This window comes from Rhea pennata, chromosome 1, assembly GCF_028389875.1.
Source record: "Rhea pennata isolate bPtePen1 chromosome 1, bPtePen1.pri, whole genome shotgun sequence".
Lineage (NCBI taxonomy): Eukaryota > Metazoa > Chordata > Aves > Rheiformes > Rheidae > Rhea > Rhea pennata.
Window position 1 is genome coordinate 112,202,288 of NC_084663.1, and position 22,273 is coordinate 112,224,560.

A 22,273-nucleotide genomic window follows, 5' to 3' on the forward strand; every position below is an offset into this window, starting at 1 on the left:
TTTGGGATATATATTGTTACTTGCATCTATGCAAAATTATTTCAGTATTTTTCAATGTCATAGATGTAACTAAAAGATAGTCAAACAGTATGAAAACTTACAGTCAGTACCAAATTATGACTTAAGACCTATAAAAATGAAGCCATTAAATAGTATCCTTTCTCCATTTGAGCTCTTGTCTTTTCCCTGCTAATAACTGTCAGCCAGCTATATTCCATGATTAATCAGTGCTTATTCCTTTAAATGTCAGCTGCTCATGTCTAAAATGCCAAGCTAAAACTTTGTGTCTTGCTGTGATCCATTTGAGGAAGATCTCAAATAAATTTAAAATATAAGTCTCAATTTAAAAGATAGAGTTTTAACTATACATTTTAGAATATGCATCATCTTGAAGAAAATGTCTGTCTTGTCATAATGTACATATAGGGAAGAAAAGGTAATAGTGTAGCCAGGAGACATGGCTATAGAAATAGAGTATCTGAATTATACTGGCTAGAATATTTTATAGGTATTTGGATGATTGTAAGTGTGAGAGTATAACTGAAGTTTTTATTTTATTTTAACATGATTATTTGTTATCATCAAATTCTTCTTTGTGTTTATCTAAAACAGCTTCACCTGTTTTACCACTGAGGAAAGTTACAGCTTTCCTCAGCTAAACTGGTGTCTTGCAGTATTCCTACTATATCCAGTAAAGTTGGATCCAGTTGACATTTCAGGATCCCCTGACCACTCACGATATTTCCTTCCTGCACACAAACACACTTGCCTCTGATAAAATCTTCATGAAGCAGGATATTAATGCAATACTTTGTTAGGGAAAAACGTAGTCTATTTTTCATTTTTATGCAGTGAACACACACTACATTATCTGTAAACACGGGTAAACAGGGAGTAGATTAGCAACAGAGGACTGTGGAGATAAAAGATGAAGAATGAGACCAAGAATGGTTGGGGGGAAATGGATTAGAGGGAGAGGTAGATAATGTTTGGGTGCAGAAAAAATTTTCTGGATACAGCATGTTTGAACCTGGTTCTGTTATTTTTCTTGGTGATGCTGAATGCAACATTTGTGAGACAGTGGTCATAAAAAGAAACAGAGGACATAAGGACAGGGGACATAAGGAAAAAACTGTCTTCACTGTGAGGACAGTCAAGCACTGGAACAGGTTGGCAAGAGAGGTTGTGCAGTCTCAGTTCTTGGAGTTTTTTAACATATTGGTTGACAAACCCCTGAGCAATCTAAATTCGTTGTTGACCTTGCTTTGGGCAGGAGGTTGGACAAGGTGACCTCCTGGAGCCCCTCCAACCTTCTCTTTTGGTCTACTAATATATTAATTAATATTATTAATGGTTATATATGAGTAAAATGTATAGAGTCAAAATTTTTAATGTTGCTATGCAAGACAGTAACATTCTATGCATAGTTATACAACAGGTAAGTCCTCTAAACAAGATTGTTCACATGTAACCATAAATTGTATTGCACATGTAAAAAACTTGAGAAGATGCAATACAGATTGAGAGCTGTAGTTATTCTGTTCTGATGGTTATAAAGTGGGATGATCTGAAGAATGCAAACATATCTAGATTTTTTAATTGTGTTTTTCCATCAATTTACTCAGTAAGTAAAAATGAAAACTCTTCAGTTCTTAAGAGTGCTAATAGTAGTACTATGTTGTCATGAGATTTGCTAAATTCAGTAGTGTGTGTAAGACAGGAAGATATTTTTGAGGATCGAAGTCCAAGAATATAAATAACTGTATTTCTCCCAATAGTAAATATTGGAAGACAAGCACAAGTTATCACGGAATAGTTGGGGTTAGAAGGCACGTCTGGAGATCGTCTAGTCCGACCTCCCCACACTCAGAGCAGGGTCACCTAGAGCAGGTTGCTCAAAGCCATGCCTAGTCAGGTTTTGAAAATCTCCGAGGGTGGGAACTCCACTACCTCTCTGAGCAACCTGCTCCACTATTCCACGACCCTCACAGTAGAAAAAGGGTTTTCTTCCGTTAAATGGACTTTCATGTCTTTCAGTTTGTGTCTGTTGTCTCTTCTCCTGGCACTGTTCCTTCTTCTTTACTCTCCACCAGTACATATTTGTACACATTGATAATCCCCCCAAAAACTTCTCTACTCTAATTGAAACAGTCCCAAATGTCACAGCCTTTCCTCGTATGACAGATGCTCCAGTCCCTTAATCACCTTCATGGCCCTTCACTGGACTTACTGCTGTGTGTCCTCATCTCTTTTGTACTGAGGAGCCCAGACTTGGACCCAGCACTTGAGATGTGGCCTCAACAGGGCTGAGGAGAGGGAAGAATCACCTCCCTCAAACTGGTGGCCTCGCTCTGCCTAACGCAGCCCAAAAGCTCCAAAGCTCCCCTTCCTTCAGGCTGCTGTTGTAGGTAGCACATGTCTTGTGGCTTCCAGACATACCACAATTGTTGTGAGACTTGTAGTCCAAAATGTTTATAGCTCTTATAGATGGCAATGTTAAACCTTTACTAAATCTTAAGCTATTAAACATGAATGTGCCTTTTTCAAAAGAGTGATTTTAAAAAAACAAATTTTGACATTACAGTCTTTGTGCACAGTGAGTAATGTAATTTGTGTTTTTAACAGTACAGCCTCAAATAATACAACTCAAAAATGAAACCACATTTGAGAACGGAAAAGCAACCCTCATCTGTGAAGCAGAAGGGGAACCTATCCCAGAGATTACTTGGAAAAGAGCTATTGATGGAGTAACTTTCTCTGAAGGTGACAAGGTAAATCAGTTTTTAATGTTGAAAATATCTAAATATGTATTATCTGGCTAATCTTCTTTTCGTAAGTAGAAAATTAATTTAGAGAAAAATTGATACGCTTCCTATAGAATTGAAAGGAACTAATATTTTACAGGGTAACAACAGAGACATGGAAGTTCTAAATTTAAAATTAAAAATGAAAAACAAAAAGACACTTGAAATGCTGAAGGATGATTAACTTGATCAGCCCTATATTTTCATAAATAATCTCTACTAAAGGTTTCAGTTTCTTCTTGAGCATCGTGGCTATGGTTACAGAGGTGCTACCAGTTTTGGTCCTTATTGGCTGTGCAGTACTTCTCAAAATGCCGTGGAACTTGTAGAAGTCTAAAATAAATAGCTTGGAATAGTTTGGAGTCCTTTCTTTCTCACTTCCGTTTTTTCTTTCGTTTTATTTTTCCCTTTTTAACATTCTTTTCTTCGTACGGATCAGGCAGCTTATAATTACAGATCGAGCCCTCTCTCCACTTCCATGTTTTATTACAAATGTCAGTTGAGTAGGGAAAGAATGTAGCATGAGAATGACCATAGTCTGTTACTGTGGGAGAAAGCTGAAGGTAATGATTTTTGCAACAAAGCAAATAACAGTTTATTGATAGGAGGGTTTTTTGGATGGGGCTGAAATAATTCCCCTTTAGTGGTCGCAAGGTTTTTCTTCTTAATTTCCTTGTAGAAACTACAGAGTTTCTCTGCTTTAGTTGAAGTATGAAATAGTATCTTTATGGCTGGCCAAACCAGAATTTTGAGTCTGGCTAATCAAATAGCTAAATCATAGACAGTCTTCTTACAGCTGTTTGCATATTCATAACTGTTACTTAAGAAACTAATTGACAAATCTAAACAGCGATCATACCAATCAGGAAATTAGATACACAGTGAGTCACTGCATTTATAGGGAATTACTGTACATTGAGGAAATGTGCATGTCCATTATTTATAGTTCTGGAAGAGAATGTCCTGCCTGGTCTAGTATTCCACTTAACCTTTCCTGGTATTGAGACGGTTTATGTAAGGCTCTGTCTTTATCATTTGTTGGCACTGTAGTTTCTATTTTAGAGTGACATAACAGTATTTATGACATATTTTTTCCAGTAGTTTTGCATTAAATCAAAAGCAGTCTCTCTCTTCCTTAAATATTTCATGACAAAAGTGATCTTTTTGACCTACAGAGACTAAACTTGGTTCAAAGGTTACAAATGTAGCTTTTCACTTGGGTTTGCAGTGTTTCTAAAATAACTTGCTATATCAGAAAATAAAAATAAAATCAAATTGCAGAAACAAGGTGAAAACCATTTATGCAACTGAAATCTGATATTTACCCAGTGCTCATATAGCACAATATTACGTTTTTCATTCAACCTGTAGATGGTTAAACTTTCTAGACTTGTCACCCTATCACCCACGTAGCATCCACAGTGGTGCATCTGAATGGAGGTTCAATTGAATAAATTGAAGACCAATGTAAAAACTATATTCAGTTGCTGCTAGAATGTTGATACACTCTACATGGAATATAAAAAGGATGTGAACCAATATAGTTTCCTTCCTTTCCTGTCAATGAAAGACTTTCATGTATTGATCATGAGAGAGTTTCTCTTTAAGCTGTGTTCTTGAGCTGTGAAAATATGCTACACTTGTTCCATGGTCCCCAAACACTCTACAGGTCCAAAGCCTTAACTCTTGCTTTCCTAACAAATTTGGTGAAATGGGAAGAAAATTGACAGTGATTTAATTGTTGAGGAATTATTTAATAATACAGCAATGTTCTGCACATACAGAAAGGAAAGAAGGAAAAAGTGAATTGAGGAAGGCTGGGTTTTTTTGTAACGTATACTTACATTGAAGTTATTATATGTATATATGATAACATTTGAATTAATGTCCAATCATCCAACATACTTGAGTAAATATAAAAAATAATCATCTAGATTCAGTGAAATCATGTTTGGAATTTTTTACTAGTTTTAACATATTTTTGGCATCGACTGCACTTTATTCAACATTTTTGTTGAATTCTGCATATCTTTAGGGACAATATTGATTTTTTTTTCCATAAACAATGAAAAAACTTCTCTACTCATAACATTAACATGATAATAATTCACAGAAAATGTTGTTGTTATTTTTAATTATAGTTTTATTAATTTAGTATATAGCTCCTCAATCACGTTATTCCTGTTTTGCTAAAATGTAAGTACACCTATAGATAAAACTTGGTGTCCAAGTGACAAATTATAATTCTAGTACATGACAGTTATTTTCATTTCTTCATTTATATTTACAACTGATCTTAAGGGAGAAAAAAACATTCAACATCATTTTAATTTTTTTTTTTAATGACTAAACATAGATGTTTTAAAAGCATGAAGTTAAAGATCTTTAGCCATTATTTTATGTAAACAGGTTCAAATCCTTACAGAATTTTTCAATTATGTAAAAAAAGTTACAGGATGTTCTGTCTGAAGTACTTGATAGTTCCATAAACTTGAAATCTTTCATAAAGAATTTTTGAGAGAATAATAGTAATAGTATGTGTTGTTCTCAATAAAATGACAAAAACAAAATTCATTTGATCAAAGAAGATACAGACAGCATATTAGTAACAAATGAGTTATATTACAACCCCCACTTACCATTCTACCCTTTACAAAATACAATGAATTTGAAGACTTTAATACTGCATAACTTCAGGGATTCTTCAGGGATTATGATGTTCTCTGAAAGTTCTAGTTAACTGAGTTAATATCAGTCAGTGGTACCCGTTTTCTTGTGATTGACCAACTATTACTTTTTCCTATACTTAACACAGATTTACTTCAGGACTGGCTAATATGACTATCATCCTTTCTGGAAATCTTCAGTCAACATTTATTACTAGGTCACACCTTTTTCCTCATTAATAAAGAATTGTGCTGGGTTACTTGAATAAAACTATGGTTGAGATTAGCAGACTGTCTTTGTGAAATTGTAGGGTGCTATTATCTCTCATAAAAAAGATGCATCAAAAAAAGGAAATACTATTTATAATCTACTAATCATAAAACAATTGTTTTTGTTTTTGTTTTCACTTTATAACAGCTTAGACAAAAATTAGTAAACTTGTAGCGGGCTGCTCTGGAGTTGTGGTCCTTCTAAATTTTGATCTTAATTATTCTGATAGATTTATCTAGTCAATGTGGTCTTTCCAGCGACAGCTGAATGTCGTGGTCTGTAGTGAAGAAGAATACTTGCAGGCCTCTTTGATTTCTTCTTCCTTAACTACTGATGGTGACTACAGATTTGCAGGCGCTTACTGTAATAACTGCACAAAAGAAAATACATCCTTATACAGCTTGCAGCTTGCATTCACCTTGCAGTCTTTGACATTCTTCTGTTGTCTAATTATATCCTTAAATGTGTTTGTGCAGGTGACAGATATACATACCAAGGAATGAGAGATGGGCAAGAAATCATGTGAACTCACTTGTTTATTTCTAGTAAATCTCAGAACACTATAAAGTCCAAGAGTCTAGGAGAAAAAACAGAATGTGGCATTATTTGAAATGATAACTAAAGTCTGTGTGGCTTCTTCTCGAGTAAAATAAGAGGAAAGCTGAAATAGATTCCATTAATATTTTTTTTCAGTATTGTAATTAATAGTGATTGCCGTAAGTTCATTGAAAACAGATCTTGTCAGAATGACTCAGTATACGTAAAAGTCCCAGAAGTTTTACTAGCAAGATTAACTGAGTCAATGTAGTAAACTTTTTAAGGCATTAGAGTTATGTTTGGAAGTTCCAACTAGAAATATGGGCACATACACTACTCTCAACAATTGTGATGCATGAAAGATGAACCATGCTTCCTTTGTATATGCTTGCCATCTTAATGTGTTTCAGAACTGATGCAGAAGAATTTCTTCATATATATTTCACGATGATAGCCCTGCCAGACCAGAAACTCAGCTTCTGGACAGCTGGAATAAATTTAGCAGACATCCATATTTGATGAATATCTGAGTTTTGGATAATATTTCTGTGTGAAAGTAGGAAGTATATCCAAGGATATATTTCCTACAAGGAAATCTGGAATTCTAACAATACTGCATTTTGATTAGAAGTCAAATTCAATAAAGATTTAAGCATTTACAATTTCGACATTGCAGTGCCTAAAAAAAGTCTAAAAAAATATTTAAAATCTGTAGTTCTAGATAATTATTTGTCTCACAGACATCATTCAGAAGTCATATGCACTGCACAGAAGTAGCCAGTAGCGAGATACTAAATGGAGGAGTGTGTCCCCTACTTTTTACTTGAGCTTATATGCTTGTGTCAGACTCTAGGCTGACACCTGATGCATTGAGTGTCCCGACTACATAGTCCTTCTGGACATAGCTATCTAAGAAACATGCTCCCAAGGAATTGAGTATGATTGTGAGCAAATAACAGCCTTATTACAAGAGCAGTCAGTAAAGAAGAGAGGAGTCTGAGGTCTTTCTCAGCCTTCATGAGTTCAGAATTATGTTTTCTTTTGAAAGATAGATCTTATAACCAGGACACAGGCTTTTGGGGATTTTGAAATGGTTGTGTCCAAAGGAATGTAAAATGAGCCAAAGCTGTAGATCAAAGAAATAACCCTACTAGGCTTTTAAGAAGGATAATGTTAATGAGCAAGAGGTCTGTAATTATCTCTAAGGAAAATATAACTTCGATACATGCTTTCAATATATCAGATATATGTATCTGAAAGTTAAAGCCAAAGTTAGCCTTTGAAACAACTTACCGGACAGGATGTGGTCTCTTATTCACTGAGAATTTGAAATAAAGAGGTATTTCCCCCTCCTCTAACCTGTGCTGAAAGTTCATGAAGTTTCATGGCCCAGCTTTTCCGGGAAGTCACATTGGATGACTTCTGTGATCTTTTTATGGCCTGATAATTCATAAATATATGAGAATGAGTGAGCCTGAGTAAATGAGTGATTACGTATGCCAGAAGGTGTTTGCCTCACCCTTAAAGATTTACCTGCGTTGAAATGAACATTGAGAGCAGAGCTTCATCTGCTGCTGCAGAATCAGGCCAAAGGTCTTTGCATGGTGTATATACTCAGCCTCTTCATTTCTAACCCATGTCTCTCAAGCGGTGAACATCTCTTCATTGACATGCCAACCTGGCCATGCCCCTTTCAACTGTGATTGCGGATGGCATGTTCCAAAGACCTCTATGCATCCAGCAACCCTGGCCCTTTTCCTAAAAAGAGGCAGCAGAGGAGTTACAGAACAGAAGGAAGGATGGTGAATGGATTTCATGTTATGTATTTAGAAAATGGATTCTGGACATGCACATACACACCTATATACATCCCTAAAGAGACCATATCCCAATTTTCTGATACAAAAATGTCATTGATTTCAGTGCATAAGCAGAGATGTGAGGGCAGAGTTTTACACTGTACTTTCCTAGTACCTAATTTTAGCAGAACTGTGAAAGCTGACCAAGATTGTTTGCAATTCTTTTCAAGGTCTGTTTTGGAATACAAATAACAATAACAGATGGAGGTCTATTTGAGATAGTAGCTCCACTATGTACATAGTATGTCAAAAATGACAATCTTTACTACAAAGAATTTACAATCTAAATATATAAAATGAATAAAGGAAGAAAAATGAATGCAGAGAAGTCATGGTCCAGGATCCTGTACTCAGTTTTGATATTGCTTCATATGTGGTGTAACTGATCCAAAAAAAGGGAATTTGAAATTCAGGAGTTAGATTTAAGATAAATTAAGTAATACTGTATTTTATATATCTTTGATAGACATTCACTACATGTCTTTTAAATACCTTACATTATTCTACTTGTATCCACAGGTGAAAAGACCTTAGATTTTTAACATTTTAACATTATAATAATGACATCTCGATTTCTGCTTCCTTCTATGTACCCTTGCAGTCATAATCTGAATAATCATAATCCAGTCCCCGTATAATTTTCCATGACATTGTTTTTAATTATGGCAGAACCTAGACCACCAACTAAATTATTTTCCAAGATTAGATTCCGTTTATAGTGGCATACAAATGACAACTATTTGGAGCTTATAGATTTTTTCATGGTGGTTGTGGTCAGGCAGTAGACAAAGGATTTGGGAAATTGTTTTGTCTTGCTTTTTTTGAAAGGTTAACTCTGCTTTTTTCCCCAAGCCTGTTAACTCCACCTCAGCTGTCACAAATGTTAATCAAAAAGAGTCTGAAAAAACTTTTGATCCCTGTATAAGCTATTGTCACAGCATAAGAAGCAGCAGCTTTGTAGTAAATGACAGTGAACTGTTTTGCCTATCCTTTGAAATACTAATGAGAGCTCTGTTATATTCTTATTCATCAAGGATCAGCTCTTTATCTGAATGATCTGAATGACTCTCCCAAAAGAGGGAGCATGAATGTGTGTAGGTTGTTTTTATTGATTCCAGGAGATTCCTTTCAGTTTCTGAACTATACAAATCACTGTCTTTGTATGCTAATCTCACAAACTTCTGTCCTTTGAATAGCTGGAAAAATGTAAAAAGCAAGTCTCCTTGCCTTGCTGAAGGAAATAATTATAACCGGTTTCACCTGTCTGTTGTCCAAACAGCTTCCACATACAATATCATAGAATATTCTGGCCATTTTAGTTCTAGTTCATGCCTGCAGGCCAAAACAATTTATGTAGTCTGCTGCAATTAGCTTTCACATTGCAATTGACTCTGCAGCTGAGACACTCTACAAACAATTCAATCAGGCATCACGGGCTGGGTAGACAGCTGGGCATTGGTGGAGCAGCTGAGATGCAGCAACAGCTGATGACCACCACTCCAGCCGTACTGCATACACAGACAAAAGCAGAACAGCTTAGATTTTAGGGGCTTTTTCAAATAAGGTGATGGGCTTTCCATGTTAAGCATGTGAAATTGAAAATAAGAGTATTTTGATTGCAGGTAAATAAATGGACACAAGAGTGTAGGGGAGGAATGAGGTTGGCCTTAAATGTCTGGCAGTTAGTACTGTTGGGAGTGTACTGGTTTATACCCTGTGACATATGCGAGGCATGAAGCACACATTAGCACTGAAGAGTGTACTCTTAACAGTCATCTGATACAGAGAAATCTGCTTATGGTTTGGGGTTCTTCCATCTACTCCATTGCATGTTCAGCTACACTTATGTCACATTCAGTTAACTATAAAGAGCTAGAAACAGAGTGTGCGGTTTTTAGGAAGAAGATTGATTGGGAGAGTAGGGTTGTGTGTAGTTAGAGGGCTGAGGAAACAAAAAGCAGGAGTTTGTTGTGTTGGAAAAGAATAGTAGAAGGTAGAAGAGCTGGGTGGGCTGAGGAAACATTACAGTAAGAAGGTTGCAGTTGATATTTCAAAGTCTTAAAGTGGCTCAACCATTCATCTGAGCTCCACACCCTCTTTTAGATTACAATATCTGCAGTAGTTTTTAAATAGGCCTAAATTAAAACAAAACTGAAGCCAGAAATTATTTTGATGCACCATAGCATTCTCCTCAGTGCAGGCCTGATTGGAATTTTTATTGGCAGCTCAATGCTAACTCTCAGCTGCATAGCCAGAAGGCCCTTTGGATTTGTGCTTCTATTGGGGGATGGATTAAATGTTCTTTTCCCAAGAATGGACCCATACATTGCATACATCCATATATGCATGCTGTATGAATTATTGGATTGGTACTACAGTAGCCCAGAAGTCTCCCATTTCTGCAGATTTTTCCTCTCAGTGAAACTTTAAAGTCACTTTGCAATAGAAAAAGAATAAAGTCAGCAGAGACATAATTGTTGCTTTTTGCATTCTTCAGAGATGACAACAAGCTAAGTAAATGTTAATACCTCTTCTATATTAAAAGCTTAAAGATAGGGAAGGTGGGGTTTTATTTAAGAACATGGCTAATATGATCAATCGTTTGGTAAGGCATATAAACTTAAATAAGTATGGATTTTTTATTCTGTGAATGGATAATCCTATTTCTACCTAATACATCTTTCAGACTTAAAAATTGTCTCCTATTTAATCCATTTGCTCATGTCCTGTCTTTTTGAATACTTTCTATAGGTTGTGATATTGTATTTACTGTCTGAAATAAAGCCATACAAGTTTGGAAATTATATTTCTTTCCCTTTTGATATTAGCTTTTTCCATTTAGTCATCAGTGATGATATTCCATCTGTTACACTAATGAGGATTGAAATTATCGGGGAACTTTTATAGATCAGCATTTTCTATGGTACTGCTTGGACTTGAATATTCATTTGTTGTTTCCATTACACAAAAGATTGTTTCATGAGCTTCTGTCTAAATATCAGTTATATTATCTGCTAACTGTTTAGTAACATGTTCTAATAGCTTTTATTTGTTTGACGAAATAGTGATTCTGCATCTGTTGATACATCAAGTGCTACAGCCGTAGTTCATAGACTGGAGTCATTTGGTAGTGTCATTTGGTAGAATTCATTCTTCGGAGACTTTGAAATATTTAATCTCTTAGGTGTCATGGAAGGGACATGGGAAATACATAGGAAATGGGAAATACATGCTATGATAAAATCACCAGTAGAATGCTTGCAAAATATATCTAAAAGGTAGTTTGAATGTCCTTGTATATTAGTAGGAAGTAAAAGGACTTGTATTTAGAACTTTGGCAAGAGGGGGGGTCAAAGCAAGGGGCCTGGATTATACTTTTCCATCTATTATTTGTTTTATTTAACAAATTGTCTAAGCTTTTTGAGTGTTAAATAGTCTTACTAATTTCTTAATGTCTTCGATGTGCTTTTACAAAGCATATTTTCCTATGACAGTTTCACTGTACCCTCTTTCCATGCATCATTCATACACTATTTTCCTATTAGTATCAATTCCCGGGTTTCAAACACAGTCAAGTTATATGTCTACCCTCTGTGACAGCTGTGAGGCTGTGCAATTTAGCCTGCAGCACAGCACAAGAATCTCATTCCCTTGCACTGCTTTTACAGTCCTTTATTGACAACTTCGGAAATTCAGCTGACAATTGTTAGGATAGGATTGCCTGCTTCAACCATTTGTCTGATCTCTGACTGATGGTCAGAATAACAACTGCCATCAATGCGTGGCCTGAATCTTTGTGGTTAAAATTTCTAAATGTTGCAATAATATAAATAATGATATCAGCAACAAGACATTTTTTGTCTTGAACTCCAGTAGCTTTCTGCCTGTACACATCCAGTTTGACATTTATGCCAAAAGTCAAGGTATTAATAGCGTGTGGTAATGTTTACCTTACTGCAAGCTGACCTTCTAACATGGTTTAATATATCTTACAGGTAGCTGATATATTGTGGTAAAGCCCTTGGGGAAGTGTTTACAACACTTGGTAAAAATTGTTTGAATTAAGAATTAACATGGTACTTTATAAATGTTCATCTTCTTAGAATAGTATAAAAATACATATTTTTAGTTTAAATTTAGACAACATGAAAATGAGTACAGAGTTTGTCAGAAACTACAGTGACTTCTGTTAGAGCTTTTAAATGTAACAAAATAAAGACTAAAGTACTTTGTATATTGATTAGAAAAATGTATTTACAGTATAACATAGCATGTTATTTAGGAGTACGGTTGTCAATACTAGCTTACGTTGTTCCCTTATCAGAGATACATATTGATTTCAGTAAGACCAAAACTCTAATAAGATTCTACTCAGATGAAAGTATCACTGTCTCACCCAGAAGCAATACTATAGGTGTTCAACATGAAGACCTCTAAGACCTCAAAGATTAATGGATGTTTATTTGCTAAGAATTCCTGAAGTCACAGGTCAACCTGCTTAGCAAAAATGCTTTTGCTACCTTCAAAAATCTTTACAAATTCTGTATGAAAATGTCCTGATTTTATATATATATATATGTATATATATATATATATTGATTATAGAGATTGCCTTTTCATCATGATTGTCTTTAGCATCATGTTAGTAAAATGAAATTGTGTGGTTATAAAACCTTACAGACTAGTAATTCACCTTGTAGAAAATGCCAAAAAGTAAATAACTTGAATTTTTTTGCTAATGTTATATCTTGAACAAATGTATTTTTGGCAAATTTACTGGTATTTGGATTAGACTTTAGCAACTAGCTGTCCAAATAAGGAGAAGGAAATCTTTCTCCCATGATGAGCCACCAAGAGCCCTTGCTCCTGCAGCTCTTTGCTGCCCACAGCCTCCTCTGAAACCAGTGCTCCACCCTCCCAGATCTCTTCCTTCACTCAAAGTACTTCCTCATCTCCTTCATATAACTCTTACCTTCTCTTTCTCCTTCTGAATGCAGAAAACTAAGTGCCTTCTTCCACCTCTCTCCCCTCACTAAACAATTTGCCTGCATGTCTGAGAATCCTAGAGCTGTCACTTAAAATAAATTGATGCACATAGTTTCTTCAGTTTATGCTTTGTTACTGGTCTGTTTCTTGAGCAGTGTACTGTACATAAATTTTTATAATTTGATTCACTTAAAATGTACTCCTTGAGGTTCCTGACTTGTGCAGTTGAGTAGGGAATGCTGTAAGCTGATTGAAAACAAGCTGTAGATTGGTGCTGAGGTTTCATTTCTCAAAGTGCTGTTTTCCGTAATAGACTGACATACTAAATTTTTTGTGTTGCCATGTTGAAGTCTCTGATTTCCAACTTGTTTCAAACTCTAGTAGCAGCATGGTTGTTCCGAGATAGGTTTCACCCAACTTGACTGACAGATTTAGCATAATCTTTTATTTATACCTGTAAATACAAATACATTTGGAAATTTAAGTAGAGAAACCTTGCTCTATTGGATGATACTGAATAAATGAAACTACTTGGAAGCAAATATTGTAATGCCCTTTTATATCCATCCAGTTTAGGTCATCTTCCCAGTATTGCTTGCTACTTTGGTGATTTCCTGTGATTTCTTTAGTTGCAAAAAAACCCTACAGTCTTCTCTGGCTCTGTAAGCAAAGTATCTTCGGTCTGTGAGGCTTGCCATTTGAGTACGTCCTGCTGCAAGCAAGTCTCATGCTCTTCCTCACTCAAGTTTTGTTATTCTTGGTTCTCTGTGCCTTTCCTTCTTCTAAATGAGCGTCATTGCTTGGATACCCCCCTGCAGGGCTCCACCTAATGCCAGTTTCCAGACAGACTTCCAGGTTGCTGTCCAGTCATGGATGTGTTAATAAGATATACAGTGCTTTTACAGAAAAAAAAGAAAGGATCTTGAATTTAATACAACTTTTGAATAAACCCATCAGAGAAACCTGAATCTTGATACTTTTTGTTTCGCAGGAGAGCACGTGCTGTGATGCTCTCTGTGGGCAGGTCCATGCTGTATATAACTGAATACCTTCACCACACTAGTTGTTCCTACAACTAAAGCCAAACCAAGAGTTATGGCTTGAACTAGAGTTAAATGAAGATGAAATAAAATGGATATATAAATACATTAAATTCAGTTTGAAGTCCTTGGACCAGGTATAATTTTAAAGATTCTTCTACATTCTTGCAAAACAGTTTGTTAGTCTGAGAATTGTTTTAATTTATTTAGAATCTGTATTTCAAGATGTATCTGCAAAAGCAGGGTGGATTGGTTTAAACTAACTAAAAGACGTGTGCAGATTTTAGTTATATTTCAAGAGAACAGAGGTCATGGCCTGTATTCACTTCAGACAATCAGTTAAAGTTCTCTATACCTTTATTAACTAAATATCAGTAATATAGTTTACAGTACAGGAACCATGCCTCATTCTGAAGGCACTCTTGACTTGCAATTAGAAGGAACTGATGTTCCAAGGTATTAATGTTTTACAGAACCTTTTTGGACTCAAAATCTTGTGGGCAAAAGCAAAACATAACCTACCTATATGCACATCCAGGAATTTACTATTAGCCCAATTAATGTTTTATCAATTTAAGCAAAATAAAGCAAGCAATTATTCTTACTCCAATTACAATGATATCAACATGTAATCCAAATTATCTAATATAGAAAAACATAATATTAGCTAAAATTACTATGCAAAAGTTTCTCAATCTTCATTTTACTTTTCTTCTAGTGTTATAGTCCCCCTTCCAGTGCTCCTCTGAGACCTGAGGTTGACGCTGCTAGTTTTCCTCAAGAATATTGAAGATAGGGGATTGCAGTTTGTCAGCATCCTAGGTTCTTCTCCAGGAGAATTATAATATTAATGGCTTAACTCTTGCACCATTTAAATAAATAAATAAATAAATTAATAAATAACCAGCCAACCCATTCTTCTTTCCCTGCCTGAGGCCCACTTGTTTTTATCCATTTTGTAACACAGTCACTTTATATGCGTTCTCTTCATTGGTTTCCAGCTACAGTTTGACGGCTTTCACCTGTTAGTTATGAGTTACCATCACATAGTAGCTTCCTCGAGTCTGAAGAGGTAACGCTTATCAGTTAGACCTTTACCATACATGGTACTCATTCATAGAACTAAGCAAAAACAAGTTAGAGGAGTTGCCTAGTGACTGGATATTTCCTTTCACAAAACAAACTAAAATTACACTTGGTCAGAACAAGCCCTGGAAGTTCCTGAGACCCTGCACTGCTAGGTCAGTATAGTGCCTTTTACTAGTGATGGCAGCAAAATCGCGCTTACTGGGCAAGTCCCAACCTGGGTTTCTACTACTTGATGTTTCCTTGTTGAGTCACAGTTTTGTAACTCACGAGGCGAGTGCACCCAGTATCGACAGGTTGTACAGTTGTACAGTTACTCTGCACTACTTATTTTTAGAGCTGAGGGAATACTCACTTCAGATTTGGATTGACCTGAACAGAAACAGGACCAGGTTAAAGCTCCTAGTCAGAATAATTGTCCTTGCCCCTGCTGATACCATTAATAATGGTAATTCTTATTCCTTGAAGTGCAGGGATTGAGTAATCACCAAAGAATAAATTCTGGCAAGTCGTAATTTTAAGTCTGAACAGAACTAAATCCTATATTGATACATGCTTGGTGCCCTTTGATTGTGCTAAGTCTTCCTTTATCGATCCTTTGCAGTAGGACTTTGCAACTTGAATTTGCACTCAAATTTAAAACATTTCTCAACCATTTTAAAGATTTACAAATCTGGGATATAATCATGTAGGTATCATTCTCATTTATTCAAAGAATCACATTAAAATAAGGTTTCATTGTCTAAGATGTAATTGTGTAGTAAAACCATTATTTTTAGTGACTGTGTTAAGTGGGGTCTGTACTGAAGAAGATTCTTGTGTTTAATGCTCTTAGCCTTGAGAATTTGCTGTCTGAATCTATCTTGAGTCACCTATCTTAATGATGTCATTAGGATGTCTTAGGATAGACAGAGATCACCAAAATTTTCAGGAACAAAATCATTAAATACAGCACTGTTTATTAATGAATCAGAATTTCTAATTATAAAGTGTACGAGTAATTATCCAAGTGTAATATTTCTGTTACATTTAAAACATTTGTTTACTGTTACTGTTGCTATTATTCTTTATCACCAGCATGAAGACACGGTTTTGCCATTTGATGCTAATATTTTTGCCATTTACAGTCTGCAACCATTTCTTTCTTGTGATTTGCATCTTTAGTGGAAGTAATCTTGAATGGCTGATCATCATATTTTCTCTCTTTACTATTTCTCTTTCATACTCTTGTGAGTACAAGCCTACCAAGGACAGAAGTTAAGTTTTGTTTCATGTTTTAGTATATGTTTTTAGGTATATTGGATATCCTGTGTCATCTCATTACTTACCAGCTTAAATTTGGAAGAGAAACCAGCATGAAGTATCAGTTCATAATTTTTAAAGCTATTTGAAGCTTTCAAGAATACTTTTCTCCAAGATTGTACATGCTGTTATCAGCCTGCATAGAACCTGCTGCGTTTTCCAATCTGAATTCTTTAAAAGTAGCTCCTATGTCTGCAGATCGAAAGAAAATCAAAACAACGATATCTTTTCTTCAAGATTAGTTTTTCTTGGCTTCCCTTTTGTTACACTATAGATCTACAAACAATGGGTTCCTCTTAACAATTTCTTCCATATGGAAAAACAGATTCCCAGAAAATTCAGAAATTTGCAGCATGCTGAAATATAGATCAAATGAGCTGCAATTCTAAAAGAATCACAAGGTTTCCTGTAAAAATCACTGAAGTCCGAGGCACTGCTGTAACATTGTTCTGAATCACTGGACATTAAGGCATATACACGTAGCAATACTCTGGAATTTTCTGCTGTCTCCAACAGGTGCATGGATAGAATACATTTACCTGAAGAGAATGGGAAATATTGTGAATATACCATCCATAATCCAGAAGGGAGCTTCCATCAGCTTCTACACGATGGTGGCTGTTGTGAATAACAGCCCTTTCTCATCATCAAAGGTAGATTTTCAGACTAGGAATTGTTGGTCACTCATAGACGTAATAGACTTTATTTAATAGACTTCTGGAATTTTATCATCATTTAATGCCATCATGTCAGGTTGCAAAAGTTCTTATCTTTCTTGCTGCTTCAAGGTGTAGTTTCATGAGCAATTATGATCTGCTTTAAATCAGACGTGTAAGAAACTTCAGCCTGAAGTGTGTGCTTTGAAGTTTTCCTTTCCTGTGGATATCAACACACTGCCCTTGAAATCAGAAAATTTCATAACAAATATTGTGGTTCATGAAATTCCAAAGATGAATTTGTTAATCAGTATTTTATTTCTCCATGAAAATTCAGTGGTGCACACTCAGAACATGACCAAGACAACATACTAATAAGTTCTTTCTTTTCCAATTGATGACCATTTCATTTGAAGAATGAAGAATTAGGCATAAAATTAAAATAGGTTCCTTTTCTGTGCATGGATCTTCTACCATGTATATCTGCAGCACATCCTTTGGAGAAACTTGAAACAAATACTGCAATTTTTACTGAATTTATGTGTTCTCACAATGTTCTTGAGTATATTGCACCACATTTTAGAAAAGAAACAACACTCTTGATTTGAAGCTCCTGTTTCATCATCTTTTCCATTGTTAACATACGCAATCCTTGTCCAAACAACACTAAAGAATATCACACAAGGTTTAGTTTGTCAGAAGAAATATTTGATAAGTATAACTGTCACTATAGTGACAGGCAAAATTGACTTCTAAAAGTGTAACTATGGGCAGTGATGGCATGCTGCTCATTAAAAAAACTTTAAACATTAAAAGAAAAATAAAAGTGTTTCAACCTATCTAGATTTTAAATGTAGCAATGTTTTGCTAGCAGTCTTGCACTTGGGCTTCAAGGCGTAAAGGAGTCCTTTGTCAACCAAGCGGTAAACTCTGTAGGAGGGAAGATAATCAACACAGAGTCACAGCTGCTTTAACTATCCAACTAATATTATCAAAATCCAGCTACAAACAAGTCACCATTTTCTGCATCTGTTCTCACCTTCCACTCTTGCTTTCAGCCAACTCTAAATGCACGTTTTGGCAGCCATACAACTTCATCTCATTTGGTGCTACAGTTCCTCAGTGGGAGCTGGAGAAATGGTTGATAAATCAAACTCAACCACTAATCACATATCCATCTCTCCCCAAATACAGCTTTCTACCACTGGAAAAGAATGACAGAATTTTCTAAGCATCATAATCAGCTAATCCTCCCCTCCTGAGAAATTACCCTTTTAAGCTGCAATGGCAATGGAATTGTGCAGCATGAATGCTGCATGGTATCAGAATAAGTTATTCTGTCCCAGAAGCCATTCTTGTCTCTTTCTGGCTGTACTCTCATCACTTCCCTATTCCCTCAAGCAGTTATGCCATGAAAGCTGCATACCTCCTCTTCATGTGAAACCCTTAAAATGCATGGTTATTATTGATCTGGTGCTACCTGGGGAGCTCTGGAATGTGATTTGGGAACACTGATGAAAACACTATCAGCCAGTCAGGATGTGGGGAAAATTCACACCTGAAAGTACAAGTCATGAGGGATATTCAGGAAGTAAGAGCATGACGGAAAAGGTCAGGCAACAGGATGGCATATAAAGCATGATAGGAATTTAATAACAAACAAATTGAAAAAAAACTGTTTTACAGAATCTGTAGTGTTAACCTCAAGTGGTGAGATTGCTCCCTTTTTATAACTTACGTAGGATTCATTAGGGTTAAACTACATTTTCTGGGTAAAGATACTGCAAGTACATACACCTCTCATCCTGATTTCTTTTGGGAACAACTTTTATTACAGTTCAGTGTTGCCATTAAGCTTAATTTTACTTGAAGGCCTATAAAAAACAACCTTGTTTTCTCTGACAGTGACAGATAACTAGATTGCTACCAGTATTCAAATACAGAAGATATCTTACTGTGAAAGGTTAAGTTTTCTTATTCAGGGAACAGATTTTATGTGGATAAAGTAACAGACAGCTATAAGTGAGCAAAATGCTTTGAAAGCTTCTGCTGAGGATTTGTCCTTAGTCTTTTAGTTTTATCCCAGTGATGAGATTGTGAAAAAAAGCTTTTAAATGAATCCTACTAGTCTCCCTATTTAGCATTCACTGTGAAAAATATTTTGGTTTCCTAGAATTTTATTATGATTTCTAAAATACTGTGAAAAATAATGCCTGAAGATCTTGACTTTCTGTAGTATTTGCAGGACACAAGGATCTGTTTATTGAAATTAATTCTTCCAAAGTCTTTCTTAAGAGCAGTTGCAGTGTGAGCAGCTGTTAACATGCTTGCTTATTGCTCTTTCTAGACAAATATGTACATCTGTATGGAACTGTGTTGACCACTTTTGTTTTTCAAACCTTACTGATTATTCACATTCTGGGATTCAGAGAAATGCAGTGAGTCAGCAGCAATCTTTAATATTGAACCACAGAGACTGTTCTGGTTGTCTAGGTTTTTGTCATGTCCATTTTTATATGTGTTTTTGCCTCTAACAAATAAAAGTACACATATTTATTCAATCTAGCAGAAAACACCGTAGTGCATATTTTAAACTATGTTCTATAACACCTAGAGCGTTGTTCCTATGTAATATTTGAAAGGGATAAAGGGAGGTTATTCCTATTCAGTATATGATCATTATTTCAGTATTGAGATGTATTGAAATTACTAATTTATAGAGACTATATCTGTATTTTGACTTGATATCAATTGCAGCTGTAATGCTTTTTGGTTTGTGGGGATCTCCTCTGAAGACAGGTGTAGTGTAGTTTGTGTTTCCATGTTTATTTTCTCTTCCTCTTCATAATCTGATGTGTTATGGTGCCAGACATGGTGCCAGATTTGTTCTCTCCGTACTTAGTGCAGGAGGGAAATAAGACCTAGAAAGATTTTTCTAAAAGTTATAAAGTTCTGATGAGGAGGAATCCTACTAAAATAAGGGTTGCCTGTGCTTGATACTGTATATTTTCTGTTCAAAGTTAAAAAAAAAATAACATTATGGATAGTATGAGTGCAGGCTTCTACTTGATTGGAGTAATCTCCTCACAAGAGCTGGAAAACATAAATTGCATGGCTTCAATTTTTACTTCAGGCTAATACTACATACAGATTTTTTTTGAGCTTCTTCATTGCTCCTTGCAGTAATCAGCTTGTGTGTCTTTGCTGTCTTTCTAATGTTCCTTCCTAGCTCTGCTTCAGCATGACTGCAATGTTGTACCTTTTCTATCATTACAATCTATCCTTGACCTATTTATCCAGGTCACTATTAACTGACTTAGAGCATAGAACAATTTAATATAGACTGGTATTTTTGAAGACCTTGTGAAGATTCCTCACACACTCCTGTCTCTTACACTTTTAATTTGCATGTCTATAGCATATTCTGGGAATCATTTCTAGACATATGCTTTTTAAAAATTATTTTTAATGAAATTGTTGTGGACTGTATTTGTACTCCCTTTTGCTTTAGTTTTGTTTTCAGGAATGTTTGCCAAACAGTATATCTTTAATGAGATACTGCAATCTGTTTACAGAAAAATGAATGGAATTGTAAGCATTTGGTCTTCAATGCTTTGAAATTTTGCAGTAATCCATCTAGAGAACAGAGCTAGGGAAGAGGACTCAAATTGTTCATGAAGAAGCTACAGAGCAATACACTTTCTGAGGAACATAGCAGAAAATATTTTCATTATATATTTTTACATTACTTTATAAACAATTTCAAGATTTTCAGACAGTTTTGAAAAAGTAGAAATGAACTTCAGTGAATTAGGATGTTTTATGAATAATTTGGTCAGATAATTTTCTTGTCTAGAATTAAGATTTCTTTTTTTGCTTCTGTTGACTTTTCCTAACCTGAATACCAAAACACCTCATCAGATAAAAAAAAAAAAAAAAAAAAAAAAAACAACAACAAAAAAAAAAAAACAGAACAAAATAACTCATCATACTAATACTCTGTTAAAGCGCCCTCAGTGGGCATCGGCATATGTCTAGGGAAAATATAACAACAAGTCAAGTGTATAAAGGTGCATATCAGACCTACTGGTTGTAATTAATTACTTGGGGAGTTCCTGAGTTAGAGTGATATTTTTCTATTTCTTGTATGGACATGTTTTAAGAGCCTGTGTAGGCCTTTAATAGCTGCTGTATACTGTGCAGAGGAGTTCCACATTTTCAGCTATACGATGTGTGGAAAACTCTCTACTGATTAACTTGCTACCTGCTAATTTCGTTTTGAGACTTGCATTGGAAGAGACAATGAACAATCTTAACATTTTTTCTGTGCCAGAGATTTGGTAGCTCTTGATCATATTCCCTGTGGAATAGAGCTGTAGTCCATTAATCAGTCTTTGTATGGAAAGCATTCCATAATTTAAATATCTTTGTTACCTTCTACTATGTCTCTTAAGGTAGAATAAAGTAGCTATTATATAAAGAGGCTGCAAGATTTATCCAGTGGTGATGTTTTCTGTTGTTTTGTATTTCTTTCTAATAATTGCAGTATTCGATTTGTGTTTTTTTAAACACTAAGCATTGAACTATTTTTTTCAGGAATTATCTATAATTCAAAGATTGTAAAAGGTAGTGCTCACTTCAAATTCCATTATTTTATATGTAAAGTTAGGATTATTTTCTCACATACGCAAGATTTCTAATTTATTTACGTAGAATTTCACCTGGTAATTCTTCAGTCACTCAGTATTATTAAGATTCGTATAATACCAAGTAGAAATCATGTTTAAAAAACTTAATATATCCATAGATACAGATAAAAAACAGGTTTAAATTTCATTCTAACAAGATCTGATAATTCAGAAACAATTACATACTGTCAGTCTTCATTATGGAATATACAAGTGGTATCATCTATACAAGACTAATAGTGTGAAGTGGCATGTGCTTAAAAAGTAATCATTAATACTCTGATATTAAAACAAGTCACAATTTTGCATCTTATATAAGCAATATATAATACCATAGTAAAATTAATACGATCTGTTCTTCTCTTTGAAAAAAAAAAT

The 22,273-nt window shown here is 35.1% G+C and overlaps 1 protein-coding gene across 1 annotated transcript in view; it reads left to right on the top strand.

Moving 5' to 3' along the window:
* Window positions 1-22,273, top strand: part of NCAM2 (neural cell adhesion molecule 2) — a 256,638-nt gene that overhangs the window by 143,016 nt on the left and 91,349 nt on the right. Inside the window, exon 9 of the mRNA XM_062575312.1 lies at window positions 2,626-2,771. Within this exon, the coding sequence (XP_062431296.1) occupies window positions 2,626-2,771 (146 nt within the window). The remainder of the gene's footprint in view (window positions 1-2,625; window positions 2,772-22,273) is intronic.